This window comes from Cetorhinus maximus, chromosome 4 (genome assembly GCF_964194155.1).
Source record: "Cetorhinus maximus chromosome 4, sCetMax3.hap1.1, whole genome shotgun sequence".
Taxonomy (NCBI): domain Eukaryota; kingdom Metazoa; phylum Chordata; class Chondrichthyes; order Lamniformes; family Cetorhinidae; genus Cetorhinus; species Cetorhinus maximus.
Genome location: NC_135882.1, coordinates 13,262,369 through 13,290,296, shown reverse-complemented (window position 1 = coordinate 13,290,296; position 27,928 = coordinate 13,262,369). Strand labels below are relative to the sequence as shown.

Below are 27,928 nucleotides of genomic sequence, written 5' to 3'. Positions count from 1 at the left end.
CATACGTCTCTCTGTATGATGCATGTGATACTTAGATCAGTGATAAGTCTTGCACATGTACACAATATGTGATCGCAATAGTTTTTTTAATGATTGTATTAGAATTTACTGACATGTAGAATGTTATTTTATATATATATTTTTTAACCTTATTCTTGTAGGGATATCCAGGACCAATAGGACATATAGGAACTCCAGGCAGAAAGGTAACTGTGTAATTTATGGTGTTTAGTAACGTTTATGTGTCATGGATCTAAAACTAATGCTTTTATATGTTTTCTTTCAGGGTGTATATGGGATTGCAGGAATACCTGGTAGTTATGGTTACCCAGGTGGTGATGTAAGTTGAAGTTGACTACAAACAATCTTTTAACCGATGAGCATTGAAGGAAAATGTTCAGCTGAAAAATAAAACACTCCAAATGACCCTCATAATTGATTTCAGGGCCCTCCGGGAATACCAGGAGTACAAGGTGAAACTGGACAAATGGGAGCAAAGGTACTTCTGCAGATCTAATTAATCTATTTAATCTATTTAAATTATACCAGGTTTGGGTTATGCTGGTATATCACAGCTGGTATGCTGTCTATCACAGGGTATTTAACAGAGGACCATTTTCCATTGTTTTTAATGTAGGGAGATAGAGGCGATCCAGGACCAAGAGGACCACAAGGTCCACGTGGTTTTCCAGTAAGTTTTTAAAAAAAATTACAACATAAGATATTGTGTGGAACAACAGAAACATTATAATAGTTACTTATTACTGAACTTTCTAACCTGTAACCATTCCCAATTCTGCTAAATGTGGGGTTGGTGGGGTGGGCGGTATGGGGAGTTGGAAAACTAAATAGATACTACCTGGTCAACAGCTACTTATTAAAAGATTTATTTTATATCCATGTTTACAGCCTTCAGAAAAGGCGGGAAGAGACTCAAGTGGAGCATAAACTCCAGAAAATACAGATTGGGCTAAATGGCCTTTCCTTGTGCTGTATCTTCTTCTATGCAATTCAAGTGGTAGTGTGGGGAATGGCAGCAGAGTAACCCAGAGGCCTGAATGAATGATCTGGTGTATGTGAGCTCAAAGCCCACTATGACATGTGGGGAACTTAAATACAGTTAATTAAATTAATCTAGAGTTAAAACACTAGTATCAGTTATGGTAACCAGGCAAGTATCAGATTGTTCTGATTCTGGTTCATGAACGTTCTTGAGGGAAGGAAAGCTGCCATCCTTACCTGGTCTCTGTGTGACTCCGAAAATGTGGTTGGCTCTTAACTGCCCTCTGAAATGGCCCAGCAAACTATTCAGTTGTATTTAAGCAGGCGACTCACCATCACCTTCTCAAGGACAATTAGGGATGAGCAACAAATGCTGGCCTTGCTAATGATGCCCATAATCAACATTGTTTGTGGAGAAATCCAGCTCCCAAATTATTCATTTTTTAAATTCATTCACAAAGCATGTTGATTTGGTGTATGACGGATGATGTGCAAATTGGCAATTCAATTCAGAGTCAGCTTAGTTTAGGCGGTAGCACTCTGGCCTCTAATGCAGAGGTTACAGGTTCAAGTCTAAGCATGACTTGAGTGCAGAAACTAAACTGTCACTTCAGGCGGAATGTTTGCAGGGCTATGGGTCTAGAGTGGGGGAATGGTACTGACTGGAGAACTGGCAAGGACTCGATGGGCCAAGTGGTCTCCTATGTTGTAATGACCCTATGATTCTGTGTGCCTCGACCAGAATATCAACAACACTTAGCCAGTGGTGAAATATGAAGTTATAACTTTTGGCCATTATCCTCTGAATCAGTAAATAAATGCTAACCTGCTTTATCTGCTGCACTACTCTCATCTTCATGAGCCCCCTGCCACTTCTTGTTCAGCCAATTGGAAATTATACAATCACTTGGTTAATTCCCAGTACCAGAAAAGGAAACCATATCCCTAAAGGCCATTCTTTAATCATTTCTGGCTTTTCTTTCTTCAGTTTTGTCATCTCTGCTCCATTCTTGACATATGGTTTCACAGGTACCAGTCACACTGGGTTCCCTGCCCAAGCATTTGAGCTTAAACAGTGAGTGTTGGTAGGCTACAGGCATGCACAGCCTGTACTTACCTAACGGCCAAACACGCTTTCCACTCGGTATCACTGTAAGGAGGAAGCTCTTCTGTACAGTCAGAGGCTTTTGAGGCTAGTTACAGTACTTCCACTGCTGCCTCAGATCAACTAGCTCAGGAAAGGCTAGCATACACTTTTGCACGCGTGCTGTGGCCTGGAGCTATAGATACCGATGGTAGGGGCTCCGACATTCTTTCCATCACACAGCTGACCAGGCATCTCTCCCACTCTTAACGCCTGCCATTGCCGTGTGTTGGGAGCATTTGCAGGTTGATACTCAACCTGTTTGGCTGCGTTATGAACGCACCTTCCTTGGCCATCAGGTGCTGGTGTGGGACTCAAACCCAGAGCTTTTGGTTCAGAGGCAGGAATGCTACCCTCTGCACCTCAACACCTCCACTTTGCCATGAGGGAGTATAATTCCTGGTTTCAATTGAAATGAATTGCTTGTGCTGTTTTGCTTATTCAACCTAATGGGCTAAACCTGGTATAAATTAGAAAAGAATTTGGTAGAAGTCTGTAAAGCCACCTTTTGCCTCCTCTTCCTTACTCCTTTTTCTCCTCCATCATCTTCTTTCCACCCGCCCCGCCACCCACCACTCTGTTCACAGCCCCTCCCATAGTGGACAGTCATGGATATAATACCCCACAGCACCAACATTCTTACTACTCCAAGTTAAATATATTTTAGTAACTAAGCCCTTTGTCTAAAAATGACATATATTTGCTGTTGCACGTACCCATTAGTGTTCCCAACAACCATGGCACGTGTTTCATTCATATGTATGGTGCTATTAAAACCAGCACTTTTAAGTTCACAAAAATTTCTAATAACATATCTCCTTCTTACAGTTCACGAATGACTGTCAACTCGGAGTTAAAGTTCATGTGGTATATTCGATAGCATTAACACACAACTACTATAATGTTTAAATACCTGTATGTACACTTCAGTTAATTATCTGTATTAGCTTTTTAAATATCATAAATGCAGATGTCAACTGATTTTCCTTTTGCTAGTTGACATTTGGTCTCCCTGGCCTTTTGGGCTTAAAGGGCTGGATTTCCGCACGGTCATGGAGACTCTGGAGACTTATAAAAATGGCAGGCAGGACCTGGGAAGGCGTGAGTTGGCATATATGGGCGTGGGGAGTGGGTTGGGTTGAGGGCTAGAGCGCCTAATGTACAAGACAACGACTGAGACAGGCCCGCCCTGTCAGCCCTTGTGGCCACCCTCCAATTTGTTTCTATGGGTGATAGGCCCAACTCCCATCTTGCACCTGCAATCCCCCCAACCCTGGCCCAACCCCCCAACCCCCGGAGTGAAGAACCCGCCATTTGGGGCATGTTTTCTTGAGGCGGGTGCGGCGAGCTGGTATATTTCCCTACTCAAACTATCTGCCTCGGGAGGAAAATCCAGCTAAATGTCTTTTTGTTGCTCTTAAATTCATATTTTCCAGGCATTTGGTGCTATCCATGTGTGACATGATGAGGAAGCCAGCAAGAGGGAAAAATGTACTTGACCTTGTCCTCACCAATCTACCTGTCGCAGATGCATCTGTCCATAACAGTATTGGTTTTGCTCCGCCACACGGTCTTTGTGAAGATGAAGCCCCATCTTCTCATTGAGGATATCTTCCATCGTGTTGTGTGGCCCTACCACTGTGCGAAATGGAATAGATTTTGAACAGATTTAGCAAATCAAAACTGTGCATCCAAGAGGTGCATTGGGCCATCAGCAGCAGCAGAATAATATTTAGCCACAATCTGTAACTGCATAGCCCGGCATAACCCCACTCTATCATTACCATCAAACTGGGGGATCAACACTGGTTCAATGAAGAGTGCAGGAGGGCATGACAAGAGCAGCACGAGGCACACCTAAAAATGAGGTGTCAACCTGGTGAAGCTACATCACAGGACTGTATGCATGCCAAACTGCGTAAATAGCATGCAGTGGACAAAGCTAAGCAATCCCACAACTAATGGATCAGATCTAAGCTGTGCAGTCCTGCCACATCCAGTCGTGAATGGTGGTGGACAATTAAACAACTCACTGGAGGAGGAGGCTCCACAAATATCCCCATCCTCAATGATGGGGTAATGAGGGAACCCAAGCACATCAGTTCAAAAGACAAGGCTGAAGCGTTTGCAACAATCTTCAGCCAGAAGTGCCAAGTGGATGATCCATCTTGGCCTCATCCTGAGGTCCCCGACATCGCAGATGCCAGTCTTCAGCCAGTTTGATTCATCCAAGTGATATCAAGAAATGGCTGAAGACATTAGATACTGCAAAGGCTATGGGCCCTGACAGCATTCTGACAGTAGAACTGAAGACTTGTGTTCCAGAACTAGCCGTGCCCCTAGCCAAGCTGTTTCTGTACAGCTACAACACTGGCATCTACCCAGCCGTGTGGAAAATTGCCTATAAATGTCCTGTACACAAAAAGCAGGACAGATCTAACCTGGCCAATTACCACCCCATCAGTCTACTCTTGGTGGAAGGTGTCATCAACAGTGCTATCAAGCAGTACTTACTTGACAATAACCTGCTCACTGACAGTCAGTTTGGGTTCCGCCAGTGCCAATCAGTTCCTGATCGCATTACAGCCTTGGTCCAAACATGGGCAAAAGAGCTGAACTCAGGTGGCTCAGAGTTACTTCCCTTGACATCAAGGCAGCATTTGACCGAGTGTGGCATCAAGCAGCCCTAGCAAAACTGGAGCCAATGAGAATCAGGGGGAGAACTCTTCACTGGTTGGAGTCATACCTAGCACAAAGGAAGATGGTTGTGGTTGTTGGAGATCAATCATTTCAGTCCCAGGGCATTGCTGCAGGAGTTCCTCAGGGTAGTGTCCTAGGCCCAAACATCTTCAGCTGTTTCATCAATGACCCTCCTTCCATCATAAGGTCAAAAATGAGGATGTTCACTGCTGTTTGCACAATGTTCAGCACCATTTGTAACTCCTCAACTCTGAAGTGTCCATATGTAGCAAGATATGGACAACATTCGAGCTTGGGCTGATAAGTGGCAAATTACATTTGTGCCACAAATGTGCCAGGCATTGACCATCTCCAGCAAAAGGGAATCCACCCATTTTCCCTTGACGTTCAATGGCATCACATTTGTTGAATCTCCCACAATCGATATCCTTACCATTGACCAGAAACTGAACTGGACCAGCCTTATAAATCCTGTGGCTACTAGAGCAGGTCAGACGCTGGGAACCCTGAGGCGAGTAAGTCACCTCCTGACTCCCCAAAGTCTGTTCACCATCTACAAGGCACAAGTCAAGAGTGTGATGGAATTCTGGAATAAGTGCAGCTCCAACAACATTCAAGAAGCTTGACACTATCCAGGACAAAGCAACCCACTTGATGGACACCCCTTTCACCAACTTCAACATTCACTTTTGCCACCACCGGTGCACAGTAGCAGAAGTCTGTACCATCTACAAGATGCTCTGCAACAACTCACCAAGGCTCCTTTGAGAGCACCTTTCAAACCTGTGACCTCTATCGCCTAGAAGGACAAGGGCAGTAAGATGCATGGGAACACCGCCACATGCATGTCCCCCTCTAAGCCACACACGATCCTGACTTGGAAATATATCGCTGTTCCTTGACTGTCACTGGGTCAAAATCCTGGAACTCCCTTCCTAACAGCACTGTGGGTATACCTACACCACATGGACTGCAGAGGCTCAAGAATGCAGCTCACCACCACCTTCTCAAGGGCAATTTGGAATGGGTAATAAATGCTGGCCTAACTAGTGACACCCACATCCTGTGAAAAAATTTTAAAAATCACTGAGACAAAGGGTTACAAAGCTTTCAGAGTTTGGATGTTTAGAAGTCCTGTGATTTTCAAGATAGTTTACATGTTCACTCATGGGCAGTGTATTATCAAGTGTAAAATGATATCAATCTGACATGAAAAACAAGAATAATTAATGGGTATGTGTAAAAAAAACACAGAGAAATGCCAGTAGTAAATACTGGGAATGTGAAGTAATGAACTGCATGTATTCTATGTATTTTGGCCTCAGAAGCATCTGCCTGAAAATCATCCCAGTTTGAAGCTCTGCTTGGACACCCTATTTAATCATTAACAGACAGATAGCCACATCAGTGACATCTAAGAAAGAATGAGGGAGGATGGAGAGGGGGCAGGGGCAGAGGGGTGTTGGGGAGGGAGGAGGGGTTGAGACATGGTTTGAAGCTGATGTTGTTACGACCAGGCTAGGAGGGGTGAGCTGACTCCTCTCTTTGTCCAACTCCTGGGTTGGTTTTAACAGAGTTTGAATTTTACAAAAGATGTGATACTGCCCATTCAAAAGTATGTAACTGTATATAGCTCAGTGTAAGCATTAAGCCAACGGGCTTGAGTTAACATGTAATGAGTTAGTTTCCTTACTGAAACTTACTCAGGTAAAGAAACAGAAATTACTTACAAAAGGGTTTCAAATGTACAAATATTTTCAACTTCCCACTAACGCAAAAAGCACACAGACAGCTCCCCCAGACATGCACTGAAAGAAATAAAACTTTACAGAGCATCAAATATTAAAACTTGGCCAAGTGAAAAAGGTCAAGTCGGAAAAATTACTCATGGATTGTCCGAAGCTTGTTCACAGCTAGAGAGTCAATTTCCAGCTGGCTTCTGGTACTTTGGCTTCTCACTGAAGTAGTCACTCTGCAGTCGTGGCTGGTTGATTCCCTTTTCTCTTGAAGGTGGTGCTGAGTTGTAATCCTTCTTTAAGAACACTCGGTTTGCAACGATGAGGTTTTCTGGTGTGTTTTCAAAACCACAAACAGTGCTCAGTTTTGCTGAGAAAGATTTCAGAGAGAGGGTAAGGCTGTTGCGCCTGTTGCAGCCTCCGTTAGTTCAGATCTGGTATATTTAACACCAAAGGGCTGGGTCACGTGGCCTCTCTCTGGTTTCAAATCTGGGGCTTATCTTAGCCATTGTCTCCGACAGCTCCTTAAAGTGTCTTCATAAAGTGCTTTGTGGCCTTCAGAAATGCAACTTAGTAACTGCTGTAGGCCAGTGTCCTTTGTTTCGCACAAAATGTTCATATATATAATTATATCTAGCAGATGACATTATAAATTATTATTCTATATAGCACACCTTCATAACAGTGTGAAAATAGATTCATACAGAATGTGAAGTTTTAAAAAAAATTTTAAATTTGCACTTGGAAATCAGGCATTATCTCAATGCAAAATAAAAGTTGATTACTGAAGTGCATTTTCCATCAACCATCACCAATATGGCTGGTTATGGATTATGTGTTTTCACTTACTTGCAGGGGCCGGAAGGTGACGCAGGGGAACCAGGGATAACTGGAAAGCCGGGTGTAAAGGGACTGAAAGGCTTACTGGTGAGCAGAGCTGTCTTTGAAACTGCAATCAGTCCATAAAACATTCTTTATGCAAAGTAGATCTCAATTATTGCATGTTTTCTTCACAGGGTGCACAAGGTGAACCAGGTCCTGATGGCCAGAAGGTAAGAACCTGTAGTGGGAGACACAGGAATGCCAGAAGAGGTTAACAGTTATCCTGCAAAGCCATGTCTAAATAGTTTCTGTATCTGTGAAGGCAGTGATTATTGTTGCCAATATTAGCACATAGATGCTTAACATATTGGGCTAAATACTCATTCTAGGAGCAAGACAGTGAGGAGGCAGTGGTGTAGTGGTATTGTCGCTGGACTAGTAATCCAGAGACCAAGGGTAATGCTCTGGGGTACCTGGCTTTGAATCCCACCAAGGCAGATGGTGAAATTTGAATTCAATAAAAAATCTGGAATTAAAGGACTAATGATGACTGTGAATTGATTGTCATAAAAACCCATCTTGTTTGCTATTATCCTTTAGGGAAGGAAATCTATCATCCTCACCTGGTCTGGCTCCAGACCCAGAGCAATGTAGCTGACCCTTAAATGCCTTCTGAAATGACCTAGCAAGCTACTCAGTTCTCAAGGGCAATTGGGGATGGGCAATAAATGCTGGCCTAGCCATTGACACCCACATCCTGTGAATGAATTAAAAAAAGCTCTGACGTCAGGACCATTTCGGTGATGTGGGAATGTGCCAAGAAACAGGCATACTGCTCGGCACCACGATTTTCCCTGCATTGCCCATCTTCACCTCAGGGTGAAAATTCAGTCCATTGAATGACGTTTTTGAGTTTCCTATTTCTACAGAGCATTAACCCGCTTAAAATAATGGGTTAGAGCTTTTGTTAACATATCTGACTCAGGACTGTCAAACAAAAAGCATTTGTCAATGAACCCCAACAGTAATTTCTACCCTACAGCCTTAAGCACTAACCAGTGCTTTTTATTTGTTAAAATTTGACGTGATAATCCACATGATATAGTGTTGAATGCAAATTAACATGAAGTTAATAAAAATTTTTGTGGATTTTATTTTAATCTTTGCACTGAACAATTACTTCTGGCCGCTAATGTTGGCAAACTAACCCTGTCATACTTCAGCCAATGCTGCTGTGTAACCAGATACTAGGAAGTGCTTAAGAATGATTGGGATCAGGTGAATTACCTGCTGACTTCTTCCCATTCCCATTCTTGGGGAACAACTAGAGTCCACTGTAAACCTAACACCACAGTATGGCTGGAATTGAAAGTAGATATAACGAGGAATCGAAGACATGAACCAGAGTGCTAGCTATGTGTTGCACCATTGGAGGCCGTTTTGTATAGGTTTGATATTCCTGCAACTTTGTATGAATGAACATTCAGGTTTTTTTGTCAGCATATGGAAATATTAATTTTACAATTCAAACTTTTATTAGGGCGAAACTGGAAGAATTGGATTTCAAGGCAAAACAGGACCCAAGGTATTTCTTAGATAGTGGCCATTAAATCGATAAATCCTACTTGAAAGTTTGCAGATTTATACACCTTAGTCTCTTCTTTTTCTATACAGGGCGACAACGGTGACATAGGTGACAAAGGACAGGTTTGTAACTGTTATATTTTTTCCAAGAGATATTCTATTTGATCGGACATCATGTGTTACAGTGGTAATGTCCCTGCCCTTGGACCAGAACCTCCAGGTTAAAGTCCCACTGCAGGACTTGATGACCAAGGAAGGTGTGCTCATAATGTGGCCAAACAGGTTGAGTATCAGCTTGTAAATCATTCCAACATACGCCAATGGCAGGCGGTAAGAGCGGGAGAGATTCCTGGTCAGCCATGTGATGGAAATAAATTAGAGCCCTTACCATCACTATCCATAGCTCCAGGCTACAACATGCATGTGAAAGTGTATGTTGCCACAGCAACTCGGACTCCTCAGGGAGCTGATTGGCTGGTGTGAATCGGGTTGGTGTCGACAGCATGGGATTCAATCCCTGTTCCGGCTGGGGTGGATTTTGGACCTGCCCCCTTGCCCTACCTGTGGTGGAGATCGTGGTGCAGTTGGTCAGACCTGCCTTTGAGCAGAGAACTGAAGAAGAAGATCCTATGAGGTACAAGCAAAACACGTCATTAAGTAGAACACTAGAAAAGGTTATAGTCTAAGTCTTTGTGGCATAGGTCATTTCCTTTAATAGAATAGGCAATCATCGTTTTCCTGTGGGACCTTTCTTTCGTAAACTGTTGTTTATTATTGTCTCATCAATGACATTAAATCACAAATAGGTGATAGAGCGAGGGTTGACTAGACTAAAACCAGAAATGGGCGGGTTGTCCTATGAGGAAAGGCTGGACAGGTAAGGCTTGTATTCATTGGAATTTAGAAGAGTAAGAGGCGACTTAATTGAAACCTTTAAGATCCTGAGGGGTCTTGACAGGGTGGATGTGGAGTGGAGGTTTCCACTTGTGGGAGAATCTAGAACTAGAGGTCACTGTTTAAAAATAAGGGGTCGCTCATTTAAGACAGAGAATGAGGAGAAATCTTTTTACTCTCAGATGGTTGTGAGTATTTGGAACTCTCTTCCTCAAAAGGCGGTAGAAGCAGAGTCTTTAAATATTCTTAAGGCAGAGCCAGATAGATTCTTGATTAACAAGGGGGTGAAAGGTTATTGGGGGTAGGCAACCATAATTGTCTTCCAAAATTCAGCGCTCATGACAACATGTACAAGCTCCAACCAGAAAATTTCTAAAAGCTTAGAAATTTGTGTAACTGATCTAATTTTTATGTCTGTTTACACCCACCAATAGGGCATACCTGATTGAAAATCTAGCTGTTTGTATTCAGTTACAAGGTAATGAATTAGATGGTAGTGGAGTTGGGACATGGGAATTGTTACACTGGTAACAGTTTCACTGTAATTGAATTTTCTACGAATAGAATCCAGTCAATGCACTGAAAGAATTGGCACCAAAAAAAATCTTGCAAAGCTACATAAGCATACAGATATTCAGGAAGAGATTAAAAGCCTATTGAGTTGGACACGGGAATGTACATGAGATTGTTAACATGCCTAATAGCTACTTTGGAGTTTTCTTTTAACCAAGGGGGATTCTAGTAATATATATCAATCATAGGCCATGTTTGCTCTGTGAATTTTAGATAGTCAGATGTAACTGAAAATCATTAAACCTTTCTAGATTAATTAACTAATCACTGGGATACGTAAAAAGACGAGAGGATATGTGGGTAATAATTATTTTTATTATTTAACGAATGCAAATCCCTGAAGCCAAGCAATAGTCCCCTTATTTGCTGAATTTAAGGTGATTAGTCTGCCACTTAGTCTGTACAGGGGACGCTCCTCGGTAATGTGCAGCATTGTTTGTGTCTTTCCACAAGTGCATAGGGGGTTTGTACTGAGACCCCAATGGTGGATGTTGACTGCACAGGAGCCTTGGCCGGTCCTAAACCTATTTAGCAAAGACCACTCCCACCGCGGTTGTTCAGAGCCTGCAATTCTGGCTTTATGGGTGGTGACAAAGGTCAGTTTGTGATTCAATGACCAACCAGGTGTGAGGGAAATGTTCAGGTTGATTCGAAACAATGAAATACAAAATGTAGTTTCCTTATTCAAGTAGGTCAATAGAGCCATGTATGGCATCTATAGATTGTCACATTGACCTCAATTTGTAAGAAATATGGTGTCTATAGATTGTCACATTGACCTCAATTTATAAGAAATATGGTGTCCATAGATTGTCACATTGACCTCAATTTATAAGAAAACTAATGAAATTGATAATCAGGAACATATTGGTAAAACATCATGTGAGATTATTATATTCAAGAACAATTGGCTTTAAAATTTGCTTGATTGATCTCACGAATCTATTTGACAAAGTGATATCCCAGGTTGGCAGTGCAGTCACATGATGTACTGTATCTAGACTTACCTCAGAGAGAATCTTATTACAAACTCAGGTCACCCAGGGTGATGATTAAGAACAGTAAAGGTGGTACCAGGGCTACAGGAGAACTCGGTTGCAACAGAAACAGAAAATGCTAGAAGCATTTCTGTTTCTCTCTCTACAGATGCTGCCAGACCTGCTGATTATTTCCTGAATTTTCTGTATTTCTTTATTCTTACATGGGATGCTGACAAGGCCAGCATTTGTTGCCCATCACTAATTGCCCTTAAACTGAGTGGCTTGCTAGGCCATTTCAGAGGGCAGTTAAGAGTCAGTCACATTGCTGTGAGTCTGGAGTCCCATGCAGGCCAGACCAGGTAAGGACGGCAGATTTCCCTTCCCTGAAGGACATTAGTGAACCAGATGAGTTTTTACAACAATTGATGATAGTTTCATGGTCACCATCACTGAGACTAGCTTCATATTCCACACTTATTAATCAAATTCAAATTCCACCAGCTGCCATGGTGGGATCTGAACCCCTGTCCCCAGAACATTAGCCTGGGCCTCTGGATTACTAGACCATTGACATGACCATTACCCCACCGTCTCCCCCAATATTTCAAATTTCAGCATCTGTGATATTTTGCTTTTGTAGGCTGTAAGTGGAGCTGAGGTTTTGACTTGGCCATAACAGGAGCCCATAACAATAACACAGTAGGCATAAATAACCTGATTTTAAAAATTCATTCACAGGATATGGGCATCGCTGGCTGGGCCAGCATTTATTGCCCATCCCTATTTGTCCATGAGAAGGTTGGTCATGAGCTGCCTTCTTGAACCGCTGCAGTCTGTGGTGTAGGTACACCCACAGTGCTGTCAGGGAAGGGAGTTCCAGGATTTTGAGCCAGCGACTGAAGGAATGGTGATATTTTTCCCAGTCAGAATGGTGAGTGACTTGGAGGGGAACTTCCAGCTGGTGAAGTTCCCATGTATCTGCTGCTCTGGTCTTTCTAGATGGTAACGGCTGTGGGTTTTCAAGGTGCTGTCTAAGGAGCCTTGGTGAGTTCCTGCAGTGCATCTTGCAGATGGTACACACTGCTGCTACTGTACATTGGTGGTGAAGGGAATGAATGTTTGCGGATGGGGTGCCAATCAAGCGCGCTGCTTTGTCCTGGGTGATGTCAAACTTCTTGAGTGTTGTTGGAGCTGCACTCATCCAGGCAAGTGGAGAGTATTCCATCGCTCTTCTGTCTTGTGCCTCATAGATGGTGGACAGGCTTTGGGGAGTCAGGTGGTGAGTTACTCACTGCAGAATTCTTAGCCTCTGAACTACCCTTGTAGCCACAGTATTTATGTGGCTAGTCCAGTTCCGTTTCTGGTCAATGGTAACCTCCAGGATGTTGATATTGGGGGATTCAGTGATGGTAATGCCATTGAATGTCAAAGGGTGATGGTTAGATTTTCTTTTGTTGGAGATGGTCATTGCCTGGCATTTGTGTGGTGTGAATGTCACTTGCCACTTGTCAGCCCAAGCCTGGATATTGTCCAGGTCTTGCTGCATTTGAACATGGACTGCTTCAATATCTGAGGAGTCACGAATGGTGCTGAACATTGTGCAATCATCAGCAAACATCCGCACTTCTGACTTTATGATGGAAGGAAGGTCATTGATGAAGCAGCTGAAGATGGTTGGGCCGAGGACACTACCTTGAGGAACTTCTACAGTGATGTCCTGAGACTGAGATGATTGACATCCAACAACCACAACCATCTTCCTTTGTGCTAGGTATGACTCCAACCAGCGGAAGCTTTCCCCCAATTCCCAATGGCTCCAGTTTTGCCAAGGTTCCTTGATACCACACCTGGTCAAATGCTGCCTTGAAGTCAAGGTCAGTCACTCTCTCCTCACCTCTGGAGTTCAGCTTTTTTGTCCATGTTTGAACCAAGGCAGTGATAAGGTCAAGAGCTGAGTGGCCCTGGCAGAACCCAAAGTGAGCAGGTTATTGCTAAGCAAGTGCCACTTGATAGCACTGTGATGACCCCTCCCACCACTTTACTTATGATCGAGAGTAGACTGATCGAATGGTAATTGCCCGGGTTAGATTTGTCCTGCTTTTTGTGTACAGGACATATATAGGCAATTTTCCACATTGCCGGGTAGATGCCAGTGTTGTAGCTGTACTGGAACAGCTTGGGTAGGGGCGTAGCAAGTTCTTGGAGCACAGGTCTTCAGTACTATTGCTGGAATATTGTCAGGGCCTATAGCCCTTGCAATATCCAGTGCCTTCAGTTGCTTCTTGGTATCACAATGGAGTGAATTGAATTGGCTGAAGACTGGCATCTGTGATGCTGGGGACCTCAGGAGGAGGCTGAGATGGATCATCCACTCGGCACTTCTGATTGGAGAATGTTGCAAATACTCCAGCCATAACTTTTGCAATGATGATGGGGATATTTGTGTAGCCTCCTTCACCAGTGAGTTGTTTAATTTTCCAGCACTATTCATGACTGGATGTGGCTGGACTGCAGAGCTTAGATCTGGTCTGTTGGTTGTGGAATCACTTAGCTCTGTCTATCACTTGCTTCTTATGCTGTTTGGCATGCAAGTAGTCCTGTGTTGTAGCTTCACCAGGTTGACACCTCATTTTTAGGTATGCCTGGTGCTGCTCCTGGCATGCCCTCCTGCACTCCTCATTGAACCAGGGTTGATCCCCTGGCTTTGTGGTAACGGTAGAGTTGGAGATATGGCAGTTATGAGGTTACTGTGGTTGAGTACAATTCTGCTGCTGCCTCGCAGCGCCTCATGTTTGCCCTGTTTTGAGTTGCTAGATCTGTAGGACGGTGGTAGTGCCACACAACACGATGGAGGGTATCCTCAATGTCAAGAAGGGGCTTTGTCTCCACAAGGACTGTGTAGTGGTCACTCCTACTGATACTGTCATGGGTAGATAGATGCATCTGTGGCAGGCAGCTTCATGAGGATGAGGTCAAGCATGTTTTTCCCTCTTGTTGGCTCCCTCACCACCTGCCGCAGTCCCAGTCTAGCAGCTATGTCCTTTAGGGCTCGGCCAGCTCTGTCTGTGGTGGTGCTACCAAGCCACTCTTGGTGACGGACATTGCGGGTGGTTTCCTTGCCCATTTTTGACCTGGTGCCATGGGACTTCACGGGGTCTGGATTCGATGTTGAGGATTCCAAGGGCAATTACCTCCCGACTATATACCACTGTGCCGCCACCTCTGCTGGATCTGTCCTGCTGGTGGGACAGGACAAACCCAGGGATGGTGATGGTGGTGGGACATAGTCATACTCATGGAATCATACCTTATAATGGTTGTTGCTTCCAATTTTGACAGTAACCCCCAGATATTAGTAAGGAGGACTTTGCAGGGTCGACACAGCTGAATGCCTAGGTCGATGTCGGGTTGTCTAGGCCATTAAGAGTCAACCCACATTGCCGTGGATCACATGCATTCCAGAATTTTATTGAATTTAGTTTCACCATCTGCTGTGGTGGGATTCGAACCCAGGTCCCCAGAGCATTACCTTAGGTCTCTGGATTATTAGCCTAGTGATAATATCACTGTGCCAAATTAAAATTGTAGATGACACCAAGTTAGCTTAGACTGCGAGCTCAGAAAACACAGCTAAGATCTCACAAAGATAACTCCAGAGGGCTAACACTTAAGCAGACTAGGAGTAAGTTAGATTCAGTATAGGAAATGCGATTAGCTCATCCTAGTAAAAGTTGAAAGGAGACCTAAGGATACTAGTTGAGTTGCCACTCACCATGTCCAAACTATGTGAGGAGGCAATAAATTAAAAGAAATCGAATATTGATTGTATAGCCAAATCCACTTGGTTCAATTTGGACTGTGTTACTTGTCAAGCTGTATTGTATACAGCTCCGATTGCTTCAACCTATTCAGGCCATTCAGACCTCACTGGCATCACGGAGAACAGAAATAAAACTGATCCCAGCTGTCAGAGAGAAGAGCAACAGGAATAGTGATAAACTACGGCTCGTTAGACTTTGAGAAAGACATCTCTGCGGGGTCTTTGTAGAGATGTACAAGGTTTTTAATGGGATATAAAGCTTCAGTGTGATGAACCTGCAACAATATCATCAGATACAGTGGGGCAGCAACAAGAAGGCACCTCTTCAGGGGTGCAAAGGTGAAACTTAAGACCAATATTTGGAAATATTCCTTTATCTAGAGGGTGGCGATCAGTTCAGAAGGGCTGCCAGGAATTGTAGTTGATATCAAAGGCACTAACTGATTTAAGAAACAGCTAGACTGTGACAAAAGAATGCAACAACAATGGTCTTAAGGACAGTTTCCATCTGAACATACCTTGCGAAAGTCAGTACACTTGTCTTTTGTTTACTTCAGGGTTACGGTAACAGTAAATCATTAGTGTATCCTTCCTGATTGAACACATGTCCAGTGGTTGGTGTGCACACTTTAAGTAGTTAAACTGTTGTAACTTTTGTTGAATATTTGTTATTAATTTAGCTTGGACAACGTGGCCCGGCAGGAGATGCTGGAATCAAAGGCAGACGCGGTGTGCCTGGAATTCCTGGACCACGAGGCTTTCCAGGACCCATTGGAGAGACGGGTGAACCTGGGCCAAGAGGAGAGCCAGGACCTATAGGAGCACATGTAAGTTCAAATTAATCTCAAAATAAATTTAGAAAAGGAAACACTGACTCTTCAATTCGTGACCATTTTCAGAGAAAAACGTTCAAACTGTTCCAAGGCTTTCCTTCCTTGTACAAGTTTCCAATAGCATAACAATGCTCTTTAATCATATTTAACACCAGATGCTGCATTTCAGACATTACTTCAAAAAGTACTTCCTTGGCTGTAAAGTGCTTTGAGATGTCTAATGTCATGAGAAGTGTTATATAAATGTATTATGACACAGCCGATGGTAAATGTTGAGTTGTTCAAATCCCAGAGTGAAACTTGAAATCATTTTTTGTAATTTGTGTGTGTTGATATGCAGGCTTTGAATTCAGTTATAATAAGACCACCGAGTGTCAAGAGGTTTTTATAAAACTAAATTAAACATTTATTAATTAAAAGATTGTAAACACATACATATGCCTACAAATTACTACGATAATAAGTTCTAAAAAAAATCCCCCAATTAATCTGACTCTCAGTTACACCTCTGTTAAGGCAACAGTAAAACACATAGATTTAAACAGACCCCTGGCAAAGCACACTCTGGACAGTCGCATTCAAAATGAGTTTCTTTTAGCTCTGGGTCCTTGCAGACAGCGGCTTACAGGCTGGAGGCTTTAAATCTTAGAATCCCTGTACTTTTTACCAACAGCTTTCTCTTCCTTTATACATGTTTTCCTCTTTGAATGCAAATTTTCATTGTATCACTATGTCTTTTGAACTTCACCTCTTCTAATATTAAGACCCTTCCATAACACCCACTTTATTAGTAATCCTTGGGCAAAATAAACAAACACATTGTTTCTGAGCTTCACCTGGTTAGGTGTAATATTTCACTTCCTCTTTGGATCCAAACTACACCAGCTTGTTTAAGGAAAAATGCAAATTACCCCCATGTTTACCTAATTAACATTTCAAACTTTTACTTTTCTTTATATCAAAGCCTCTAGACTAGCTGGCTTTAATCCAATTAAGACACACACACACACATACATACACACATAGACACAGACACCACTAGAAACTCTATTTTAAAATAATTTCCAATAACATTATAGACATTATTATATCTCCTTGACAAATGCAAGTCTTCCTTTCATTTACACCTCTTTATTTTGCCTGTCTTCAGTTTAGCAAGATAAAGACAATCACATTTCAGGGAATCTTCTACATTTGTCAGATTCCAGTTTTATAATTTTACATCAAAGTTTGTTTAACATTTTGGCCTGGATTTTCATCTTTGAGGTGGGTAGTGGGAGTCAGGAAAATTCCTGGCTTGGCCCGCTCGCCTCGGGAGACAGTGCAGGCAATGACAGGGTTTCCATTGTGAGGGCAGGTGCGGGCTGCAGTTGGACCAGCTGAGCGAGGAAGGAGTTCAGAGGCAGCCACAGGGGTGGCCTGTTTAAGAGGCCTGCCTTAGTGCTGTGGGACTTCGTCCCAGTTATAATGGAAAAAGTAAGGCCCTCTAGCCCTCACCCCAACCCCTTACCTCCCACAAACTCATGCCCCTCCACCCACACTCCATGGCCCCTCATTCCCTCAAGCCAGGCCATGCTCCCCAGCTGCCCTCTATGGCCCCTCATGCCAAGCTATGACACTTGCATGCCCACTCACGCACTGCTCACTGGTGTTGCCGGTACAGGAGATCTGCTAACCTCAGGCTGTCATCTCTCAGAGAAGGGAAATTCCCCCTGCAGGACCTGGAAATCCTGATGGCATCCAGCAGACTGATTGGGATTGAATCCTAACAGGGCTCTGGGAAATGGCTGTGGCAGGGTTGCACTGGATCTCCAGCCAGTGGACAGGCCCACTGCCATGATCATTAAGTCCTGCTCCTTGATTTCACCCGATATAATAAATAAAGGAATCATTCCCCAAAGTTTGGTTCCTGGGCCCCCATGGGACAGCACTGGTGCTAATGGCAAGTATACAAAAGGTTCCACTTGGTACTGGATGCCATCTTTCTAGCTGCTCATACAGGTGTGAGGGACTTAGACCTCACACTGTATATTTTTAAAAAATATAGGTGTAGATATGCTCATTGCTATTTCAAAAATTTTAAAATTGAACAAAGACCTTTAAAATGGCCGAACGTATGTATGTCTTTGACCTCCAAATAAAAGAAGCTACCTGGCAGTTTCCGGAAAACTTGCACCTCACTATCCTTGAAGAGCCACTAATGACCAAACTGTGGACTGTACAGCCCAACTTGAAAGAGACATATACAAAGTCCATCCGCATCTAATAACCCAGGCTGGCCAGAAGGACCTGGATAGTCTACTGAGACAAAGGCCCTGCAACCTTCCTTTTAATTCCTAAAGGCTGAGACAGTTAACATGCTTTGGAATCGAGACGATGGATACACATCCTTTGTCAAAGATGTTGGAGAGTTGGGACTCGTGACATGGGCCTCTGGCTTGTGGAAAATGTAATATTGCCTTGCTGAACTGCATAGTCTTCTATTTACCATCTAACTAGCAGCCTCACAGACAAGGAGCTCTGGTCCAGGTTGGACACCTGGCCTCATCTACCCTGCTTCTGCTGGAAGTCTGTACCATCGCCTACAAGACTGAGTCATCTCTGCATGCCTATCTCATTGCGTGGAGTCAATAAAACTGGAAAAGTGAATTACCCAGCATTGGTTTTCAACCCAATGACCTCAATGAAGGAATACCTCATTGGACTTTGATTCTGGCATTCATGTGAATCAATATTTATTTTCTCTGTACCGTAAAATCTTATTTTCTCTATCCCTCTCTTTACTTTGAGTGTGGCTGTGATGTTGCAACCCCCCCTTTCGTGTTTTATGTGTGCAAATGACTTAACCCTTTGAGTTCATCCTATGATGATTTTGCTGTGGGGTTATTAATGGAAAATTGGATCGCACCAAAACCGAGGGATTGGGGAATACGCCACTGCTTATAAAGACGGAACCAAATCAAAACAACTTTCTGTTTACAGATGGGTGGTGAGAGGAGAAATTAGTGCTGTTTAAATTAACCCCCCTCCTGTCGTAACATAAGCCAGGAATGTCGACCACTGAGGGAAGCCAACAGGGGGAAAAGAAGGTCATGATTTGATAATCAAAAACAGCTAGAAATGGACAAGATGCTCCCACTCCATTAGCTGCACTGCTAAGTGTAAAGGAGCTGAGGCTTGGGGGGGGTTGATGACGTGGAAATGTGGATCAGTGAATCTGTGGATCTTTCAGGAAGGCACCGAACACACTGAGAGACTTCGTTGGGATGGCACAGAGGTGAAGCCAAGGTGTTGGAAGGGAGTGCACAAACCTTCCATCAACCCATCTACCCAACCCTTCAAGACCACCTGCACTGCATGTGACATAGTCTGCCGACCTTGAATTGGAGTTATCAGCTATCTCAGAACCTACTGAACCAGAGTGGAATCAAGTCATCCTCGATCCTGAGGGACTGCCTAAGAAGAAGGATCTTTTAGGTTAAGGCCATCAGTTTCTGTGAAATAAAGATGGGGAGACAATCCCAAATTTTTGGAATAGACAATAGAGGCTAATACTCCCGTAGAGAGCAATTCCAGAAACTAATTGTGAAAACAAATAGATAAGCTGATGCTGAAGCACAAAAGGAAAAGTACCTTATCCTTCATCTTACTCTGAAACAAAACACCAGCCCACTGACAGCTTAAAAACTATTCGCAATACATCCCAAGGTGGATGCTACAAAAAGTATGGATGAGACATGTGGCTAAATACTTAGTAGTTGAATATATGTCTCCTTACACTAATATTTCTCTTTTAAGAATGTTTTCTAGTTCTCCAATGTTTATGCAGAACATTTAATAGTCATACAACTCAACAATTTTTAAAAAACGTAATGGTTAAAAAGTATAAATTTTCAATACTGCAAAGGACATATTGCAATCAGATAGTTTAAAGAAAACAAATAATTCACATTTCATCATTCTTCAGGTTCAGATGACCTTTGACCTGGAAGCAGTGCCATAAGGAAAATTTGTAAACTCTTTAAAAAGACTGGAATCTATAATTGCTTTTAAGAATGTTTGAAAAGAACTTTTTTATAATTGATGCAAACTCTTAAGAAATCAATTGTACTTTTCTTGGATAATAAGAAACACTGGTCTATGTGATCTGGCAACTCTTGATCTGGCAGCAGCACCAACAGGGACTATGTTAAGACTAGAAGCTGTGTGGCTGGCAGACACAGAGAGCTACAAACAGAGGAGCTGGAGTGTGAAGGCCCCATTGCAGACACAAAGATAAAGCAGATTGGGAAAGAAAGAGGAACACACCAAACTCATTGAGGAGAAGAAGCAATTCACTCTCAAGATGAGGTCAGTTGTTCTGTTTGGCAGAAAAGGAGACAGGAGCTCTTGGAGGCAATGTGTGAGCTGGCTAAAAAAAGGTTTAAAACCTGAAAAAAATGTGAATAGCTCAGAGACGCTAAAGAGCTGGATGTTTTCCCAGAAGTGGCCACAGTCATGAACCAGGGTGTTACTACGTGGTCAGTTGAAAAGAAACTCTGGAAAGCTGCACCACCAGGACTGTGGTGACCCAAGGGAGAGCGGGTTGGTAGAAGAGTCCCTTGCTGATGATAATTGTACCCGTGAAACCCGGAACTGAAAGCTGTTGTCTGATAGGGCTCCTGACCAACCCTGCGTGAATAAAGAACAGCATGTTGTGGAACTGTGTAACTGCCCAGTGTCATATCTGAGCAGGGAGGGATGCAAATGCTTATGGCTGTATAAGATTTATCTTTGTTGTATCGACTATTTTAAGTGAAATTTACCTTTTTTATTTGAAGTATCATTTGCCTGTTAATTCATGTTTAATTTACATTGATTCTGATTTGTGTTAAAGTTACAAAAAGTGAAATCTCATTGCTAATTTCTCCTTTGGGGGTCATTTGGTAAACTCAGTTATTTTGGTTTATTGTTACCAAAGGGAATTGTAACAAGGTGAAATATTCTTATCAGTCTAATTCAGATTTCTTTTAATAATCACTCTTCAGGTAAAGTATTCATATCAATCATATTTTCTGGTATTGTGTTGCCTGTAACGAAAACATAATTGTTTTGAAAACAGAAGCATTGCAAAATTTTTCAAGTGCAATCTGTTCAATTATAGCGGTGTAGTCCACTAAAAGATTGATACCTGCCTTAAAAACAATTTAAAATAATTTAATTGTGCTTCTGCTAGGGTCCAGGAATGCCCGTGGAACAAGTTTATGAATTGTGCAAAAGTGTAGTGAGTGAACAAATAGCAATCTACGCATCTGCAATCAGGCGGACATGTGCAAGGGCGTGCCCGGCCAGTAACGTAACATTAATAGGACCCCCTGGTCCTCCTGGATTACCAGGGAAACGAGGAGAACAAGTAAGTTATTCACTACTATATAGAGCACCGAGCAAACTTTGAATTTGGTGATGTGTGTTTTTTGTATGTATATTATCTCTCATTTTTGTTTGTTCGGTACTGAATTCGGGAATTCAGATGCAGAATCGCCCAACAGTAACAGTGGAAAGAAACCAGGGGCAAAGGTTTCAGCTTGGGTGCTGCGTGGCTGCAATATCGGTGCTGTACCCATGGCTTCTGCCCTGCATGGCGATCAGGAGCCTTGAACCACTTCCACAAATATAATATACTTGATCTTGGGATGTGGGCAACACTGGCATGTATTGCCCATACCCAGTTACGCTTGAGAAGGTGGTGACATTTTACTATATTTTGCAAGTGTTGTATCCCTTTTATGTACCTAGTTTAAGAAAGCTATTTTCTTATGAATGGAAGCATATGAATTAAGCATAAAAGTAGCCATTTTCTTTAAGACATATAAGGGTAGATTTTCTTCTTCAATATACCTGGAAGATTGGTGCTCTACAGCTGCAGTGAAGAGGGAAAAGTGGTAGAGACCCATTGTTTCGGGTCTCTGTCTCCCTTACACCACTATATCTGTAAATTTCTCAGGGTATTGCCAATGGGTCTGTGCCTATATGTGGGCCTTACATTAATATTTTAATGCCATAAAGACTATTGGGCACTCCACGCCACTAAAAAATCCTGATGCAGAGGTTTAGGCCCCATTGACTGGACCTCTGGGGCAACTCAAAAAGCAAAGTGGCAGGTTAGTAATTTTTATTATTTGAATTCCTTCCACACACACACACCCACCAACGACGCAGAGCCCCCAAGGCCTTCTGGCTATTGCTCTCAGAGGCCCCGCTATCTGACAGATGCGTTCATGTTTCCTGGCTGGTGCTTAGGGTGCAGTATGCTGTCAGACATGAGCCTGTGCTGAAAGTGTTGGCAGATTATGCTAATGAAATTGGGCAAGAAAATGGCATGCTGACAGGTACAGCGCACTCTGCCCGGCATCCAGAAAACCCAGTAAACAGAACTGAGAACGGTTTCAAAGAGCAAAAACAATTAAGAGGGAAAATGAGAGTTTACTTTCTTGTTTGCTAATGTTACTTGACAAACGGTTGGCAAGAACATACACTTTTTTCAAATGAGTAGTTGGAAGAAAATATGCATTCTGCTGGCCATGTGATTCGTTGCAGCAAGAAACCCCTTGTTATTTTTAGGGGGAGATGATTGGATAAGGTATTGTCACTGGGCTAGTATTCCAGAGACCCAGGGTCATGCTCTGGGGACCCAGGTTCTAATCCCGCCACAGCAGATGGCGAAATTTGAATTCAGTAAAAAAAAATTTGAAATTAAAATCTGATGATGACCACGAAACCATTGCCGATTATCGTAAAAACCCATCTGGTTCATTAAAGACCTTTGGGGAAGGAAATCTGCCATTTTTACCTAGTCTGGCCCACATGTGACTCCAGACCCACAACAATGTGGTTGACTCTTAAAGCCCTATGAACAAGAGTAATTAGGGATAGACAATAAATGCTGGCCTAGCCAGTGATGTCCACATCCTGTGAACGAATTAAGATAAAGTTCCCCCTGCAATTGCCTCTCAGCTTTCAGAACTATTGCCAAACTAAGTCACTTGCTATTCCCACAGTCCAGACTTTGGAAAAGCTGAGAGGAATGAATAATGTAAATGCAACTAAGTTTAATCACTTGGTTCGTGAACATGGAAAAGTAGCATGCAGACTTCAAACTAACGTTCATCTGCTGCTGAAACCCTCATCCATGCCTTTGCTACCTTTAGACTTGACCATTCCAATGTGTTCCTGGCGGGCCTCCCATCTTTCATCCTCCATAAATTTAAGCTCATCCAAAATTCTGCAGCCTGTACCCTAATTCCCATCAAGTCCCATTCATCCATTACCCTTGTGGTCGCTGACCTACGTTGGTTCCTGGTTGAGCACCATCTTGATCTTAATATTTTCATCCTTTTTTAAAAATCTCTCCATGGTCTCACCCCTCACGATTGCTGTAGCCACCTCCAGCCCTATAACCATTAAAGATCTGTGCTCTCCTCCAATTCCGGCCTCTTGCACAACCTTGATTTTAATTGCTTCACCACCTTTCAGCTGTGTAGGTCCTAAGCTCTGGATTTCCCTCTCTAAACTTTTCTGTCCTCTCTGCCTCTCTTTCCTCCTTCAAGGTGGTCCCTAAAACCTCCCTCTTTGTCCTGCCATCTACGGTAGTCAGTCACGTATTAAGTGACTGGGAGCTAGGGCCTGCTGATGTTGCTAGTCATGGTCACTGGTTGACTGACAGCACTAAAGTAAACTTTATGGGCTGGATTTTCGTGAAGGAGATAGGTATCAGGAGTTAGGAAAGTTCCATTAGGGAGAACCCCCACCCACCATATTTTCATTCCAGGGTGGGATGGACTTGAGTCTGCTGCCAGAGGCAGGCCAGAGGCGGCAGTGGACGCGGGCAGATGTCAAGGCTGGCAGGCCAGAGCACCTGTCTCATCAGCCCAGTTGTAATGATTAATGTCAGGCCCTCGCTCCCTCCTCATTCCCCATCCACCCCGCATGCCCCTTCATAACTCCCCTGCCCCTATATCTCCCATGCCCCCTCCATGCCTTCTCATCTCCCATATCGCTCATGCTCTGTACTATACCCCATGTCGCTGCCATGCTTGCATCCTCCATACCCACTCTCCCAGCATCCACTATGTACAGAACCAATGAGCCATTGGCAAGGGAAGGCAGTGGTGTAGTGGTAATATCACTGGATTAGTAATCCAGAGGCCCACACTGATGCTCTGAGGACATGGGTTCAAATCTCACCATGGCAGCTGGTGGAATTTGAATTCAATTAATAAAAATCTGGAGTTGAAAGCTAGTCTCAGTAATGGTAACCATGAAACCATCTGGTTCGCATTTAGGGAAGGAAATCTGCCATCCTTACCTGCTCTGGCCTATATGTGGTTCCAGACCTTCAGGAATGTGGTTGACTCTTAACTGTCCTCTGAAATGGCCTAGCAAGGGCAATTAGGGGTTGGAAACAAATGCTGGCCTTGCCAGTGACACCCACATCCTATGACAGAATAATTTTTTTTAAAAAGCCTGAAATAATCCTGAAGCTTTGAAAAGATCCTTCAAGAAAAATGGCTCATCTTATAACCTCTTAGAAGTGCCAATCAACCACAGCCATTCATGGTACCAGTGTCAGAAGCTTTTATCCACTTCAGACCTCTCAATCTTGTGTAAATAAACACACAGGAAGTGGTCCACCCATCACATCAGGATGGTTCAGATCAGGAATTCTGTAACACAATGGATTAAAGCTCAGTTTATTTTCTGGCTTGGTATCACATGTTGAAGGTCTGGCACTCTCCAGACTGATTTTCTTTTTTGATGTGGAGCATCTTTTTGGAAGTGTTTTAAAATTAAATTCAACTCGCAAATATAACTAACGCAGGAATTCTTCCAAAGCTATATTTAAGAAATAGTTACATTATGGGGAAAAAAAAACAGCTTAAGAACTTTCAAAGTAAAAAGAAGTCATTTCTCAACAGGGTGAATCTGGTAACTCAGGAAATCCTGGTAAACCTGGGCCAAGGGGTAGACAAGGACTAGCTGGATCAATGGGTGCTCCTGGAGAGAGAGGTAATCTTTAGTTGTTTGTATATTAGAGTTGCACTTAGACTCTCTCTGTACAGAACCATCTTTGGCAGCAGTAATTGTTGCTGGTTGTAACTATAATTCTCCTGTTCTTTAGGAGATAAAGGTGAAAAAGGTGTAAAAGGAACTCAAGGAGTTGGACTTCCTGGAACAGAAGGACTACAAGGACCTAGAGGTTCATTCTCTTATACTTCTTTGTGCTTTAATGATGAGTAACATCATTGTTGGGAATATGAATCAATCCTAATTTTCCATTAATTTGGACAAATTATGGCAACACCAAACATTATATATCCCTATCCAAATCAGATTTAAAGGAATAAAAACCGAAAATGCTGGAAAAATTCAGCAGGTCTGGCAACATCTACGGGAGAAACAGAGTTAATGTTTCGCGTCTGAGTGCTGCTTTGAAGAAGACTCATACGGACTTGAAACGATAACTCTCTTTCTCTCTCCACGGATGCTGCCAGACCTGCTGGGTTTTTCCACCATTTTCTGTTTTTTGCTTTTATTTCAGATTTAAAGGAGTAGTGTTGCCTTCATGCAAAACGCCGGCAATTCTATTGTTATTTCAGGGTGGAGAAGAGCCAGAAAATGTGTCTACTGTTTTCATGATAAACACACTCACGTGATGCAATGATCCTTGTCAATCCAATGTGTGTGTGTATATTGTGTGTCTGTTAAAGACAAATCGATAAGAGATTACCAAAGCAGGAAGATGGGGCAGGATTTTACCCCCGTCGGGAGTGAAGATGAATTGCGGGGGCGCATAGGTGTGCCATTTTATGTGGGCAGGCCAATTAAGGCCTGCCCAGCGTGATGCCCACGCAGAAGCACTATGCGCTCCCTGTGTGGGCGGGGGGATCCCTAAATCGAGAGTGTGCTAAGTGCTGCCTCAGAGAGATCGGCTCTTCTGGATGAGGGGGGATCTGATTGAAACTTACAGAATGCTGAAAGGCCTGGATAGAGTGGGGAAGATGTTTCCATTAGTAGGAGAGACTAGGACCCGAGGGCACAGCCTTAGAGTAAAGGGAAGACCTTTTAGAACAGAGATGAGGAGAAACTTCTTTAGCCAGAGAGCAGTGAATCTATGGCATTCATTGCCACAGAAGGCTGTGGAGGCCAGGTCATTGAGTGTATTTAAGACCGAGATAGATAGGTTCTTGATTGGTAAGGGGATCAAAGGTTACAGGGAGAAGTGGGAGAATGGGATTGAGAAACTTATCAGCCATGATTGAATGGCAGAACAGACTCGATGGGCCGAATGGCCTAATTTCTGCTCCTATGTCTTATGGCCTTAAATATTAAAAATAGAAAAAAAAAAATTCTTGACATGTCCCCTCATGTGACACTGTCACATGAGTTGGGACATGTCCATAATTTTTACAAAAACTTTAATATAAATTTTAAAAACCTACATGAAACCTCATCCCACCTTAAGGTTGGACGGGCAGGTCCGTTAATTAGCTAAATGACTCTGTCAATGGCGTCAATTGGCCATTGACAGGTCGGCGGGCAGCAGCTGATTTTGCTGTGCCCCCGCCTACCGGAAAATTTAAATGGGGCACGGTGACATCGGGAGTTCCGCCTGATGTCACCGTGCGTCATTTTACGCGTCGACGAGCAGGCCCCACCCACCCTCCCCCCTCCACTCGCCGACGGGAAGAGCCGGCCCATGGTGACCCCTTAAGACAAATATTGAAAAAAACACACTCGCACATATTCCTGCCAATAAGGAAGGATTTTCCTTCCACCTGCAAACGTCTTTCAGGCATGAGTCTATTATTTTCGATTCGGAACATTTTAACATAATACGTAAAGAACGTTAATGCAGAAGTGGAGCTCTAATTGAATTTCAGACATCACTCTTTGTCGCCTAGAAGGAGCATGTGTAAGGAATGGCGAAAATGAAGTCCCAGTCCCCTCTATAATCTGATTTAAAGAGTTGTTGGGGTTGTGGGGTGGGGGGTGCAGGGAAGCTTTGCGGCAGGGATTTTTTTTCTGGTTGTTTGGACTTCTAGTTTGATGGAGGAGAAAATAAGATCAGATTCGTATTAATTCTGTGGCAAATAAACTGTGTTGGTTGAATCTGTGACTGGGCGATAGGGAAAGAGAGAGGTTTGTGGCGTTGCAGCAGCGAACACATTAGTGCCTTGTGCTGAATATTTATAGGTAATAGGTGCATACTTCAGACATCGGTGCAAGATCGCTCCACACTTTTCACGCAGCACTCCCGAATTCCCTATACCTGTCAGGTTTGAGATCACATTGATTTAAAGAACTCCATTGCCTGTGCAGCCCTTTATTTTCTTTTGAAGCGTTTTAGTTTTCACACTGAAATGAAAGTAACTGCCTGTCTCATTATCCTTCAGGATATCCGGGATACCCAGGTTTTGCTGAAGAAGGAGAACCAGGTCCAAAGGGCCCGGTCGGATACAGTGGGCCTCCAGGTCAGCCAGGAGTGCCTGGTGAGCCAGGGGTTCCCGGCATTTGTGAAGCTAGCGACTGTGGAATCCATGCTGCTGCTCTCCAGGCCCAATATGGACTTCTGAGAGGACCAAATTATTAGTGCTCAGCCATTGACAAAGACATGGTCTGGAATAAAGCAAGAGAGCAAGAACTGACCATCACTCTGAGAAATAATACACTTAACGTTGTATTTAATACCCTTGCAATCCACAGTAAAGTAGACATTATTCCAGTTGATGATGAATGGTTTACTTAGCTGTTTTTTTTTAAAGTGTAAAGGTTGTATCACAATAATAAAATTGTTATTAAGT

The 27,928-nt window shown here is 43.2% G+C and overlaps 1 protein-coding gene across 1 annotated transcript; it reads left to right on the top strand.

The window, feature by feature from the left end:
- On the top strand, positions 1–27,928 carry LOC144679296 (uncharacterized). The gene is made up of 13 exons (XM_078539677.1): positions 1–206; positions 287–340; positions 446–499; positions 638–691; positions 7,438–7,509; positions 7,599–7,634; positions 8,945–8,989; positions 9,079–9,111; positions 15,936–16,082; positions 21,304–21,480; positions 25,043–25,133; positions 25,246–25,323; positions 27,521–27,928. Exons 3-13 carry the CDS (start codon positions 488–490, stop codon positions 27,715–27,717), a joined length of 942 nt encoding a protein of 313 aa, XP_078395803.1. The 5' UTR covers positions 1–206; positions 287–340; positions 446–487; the 3' UTR covers positions 27,718–27,928.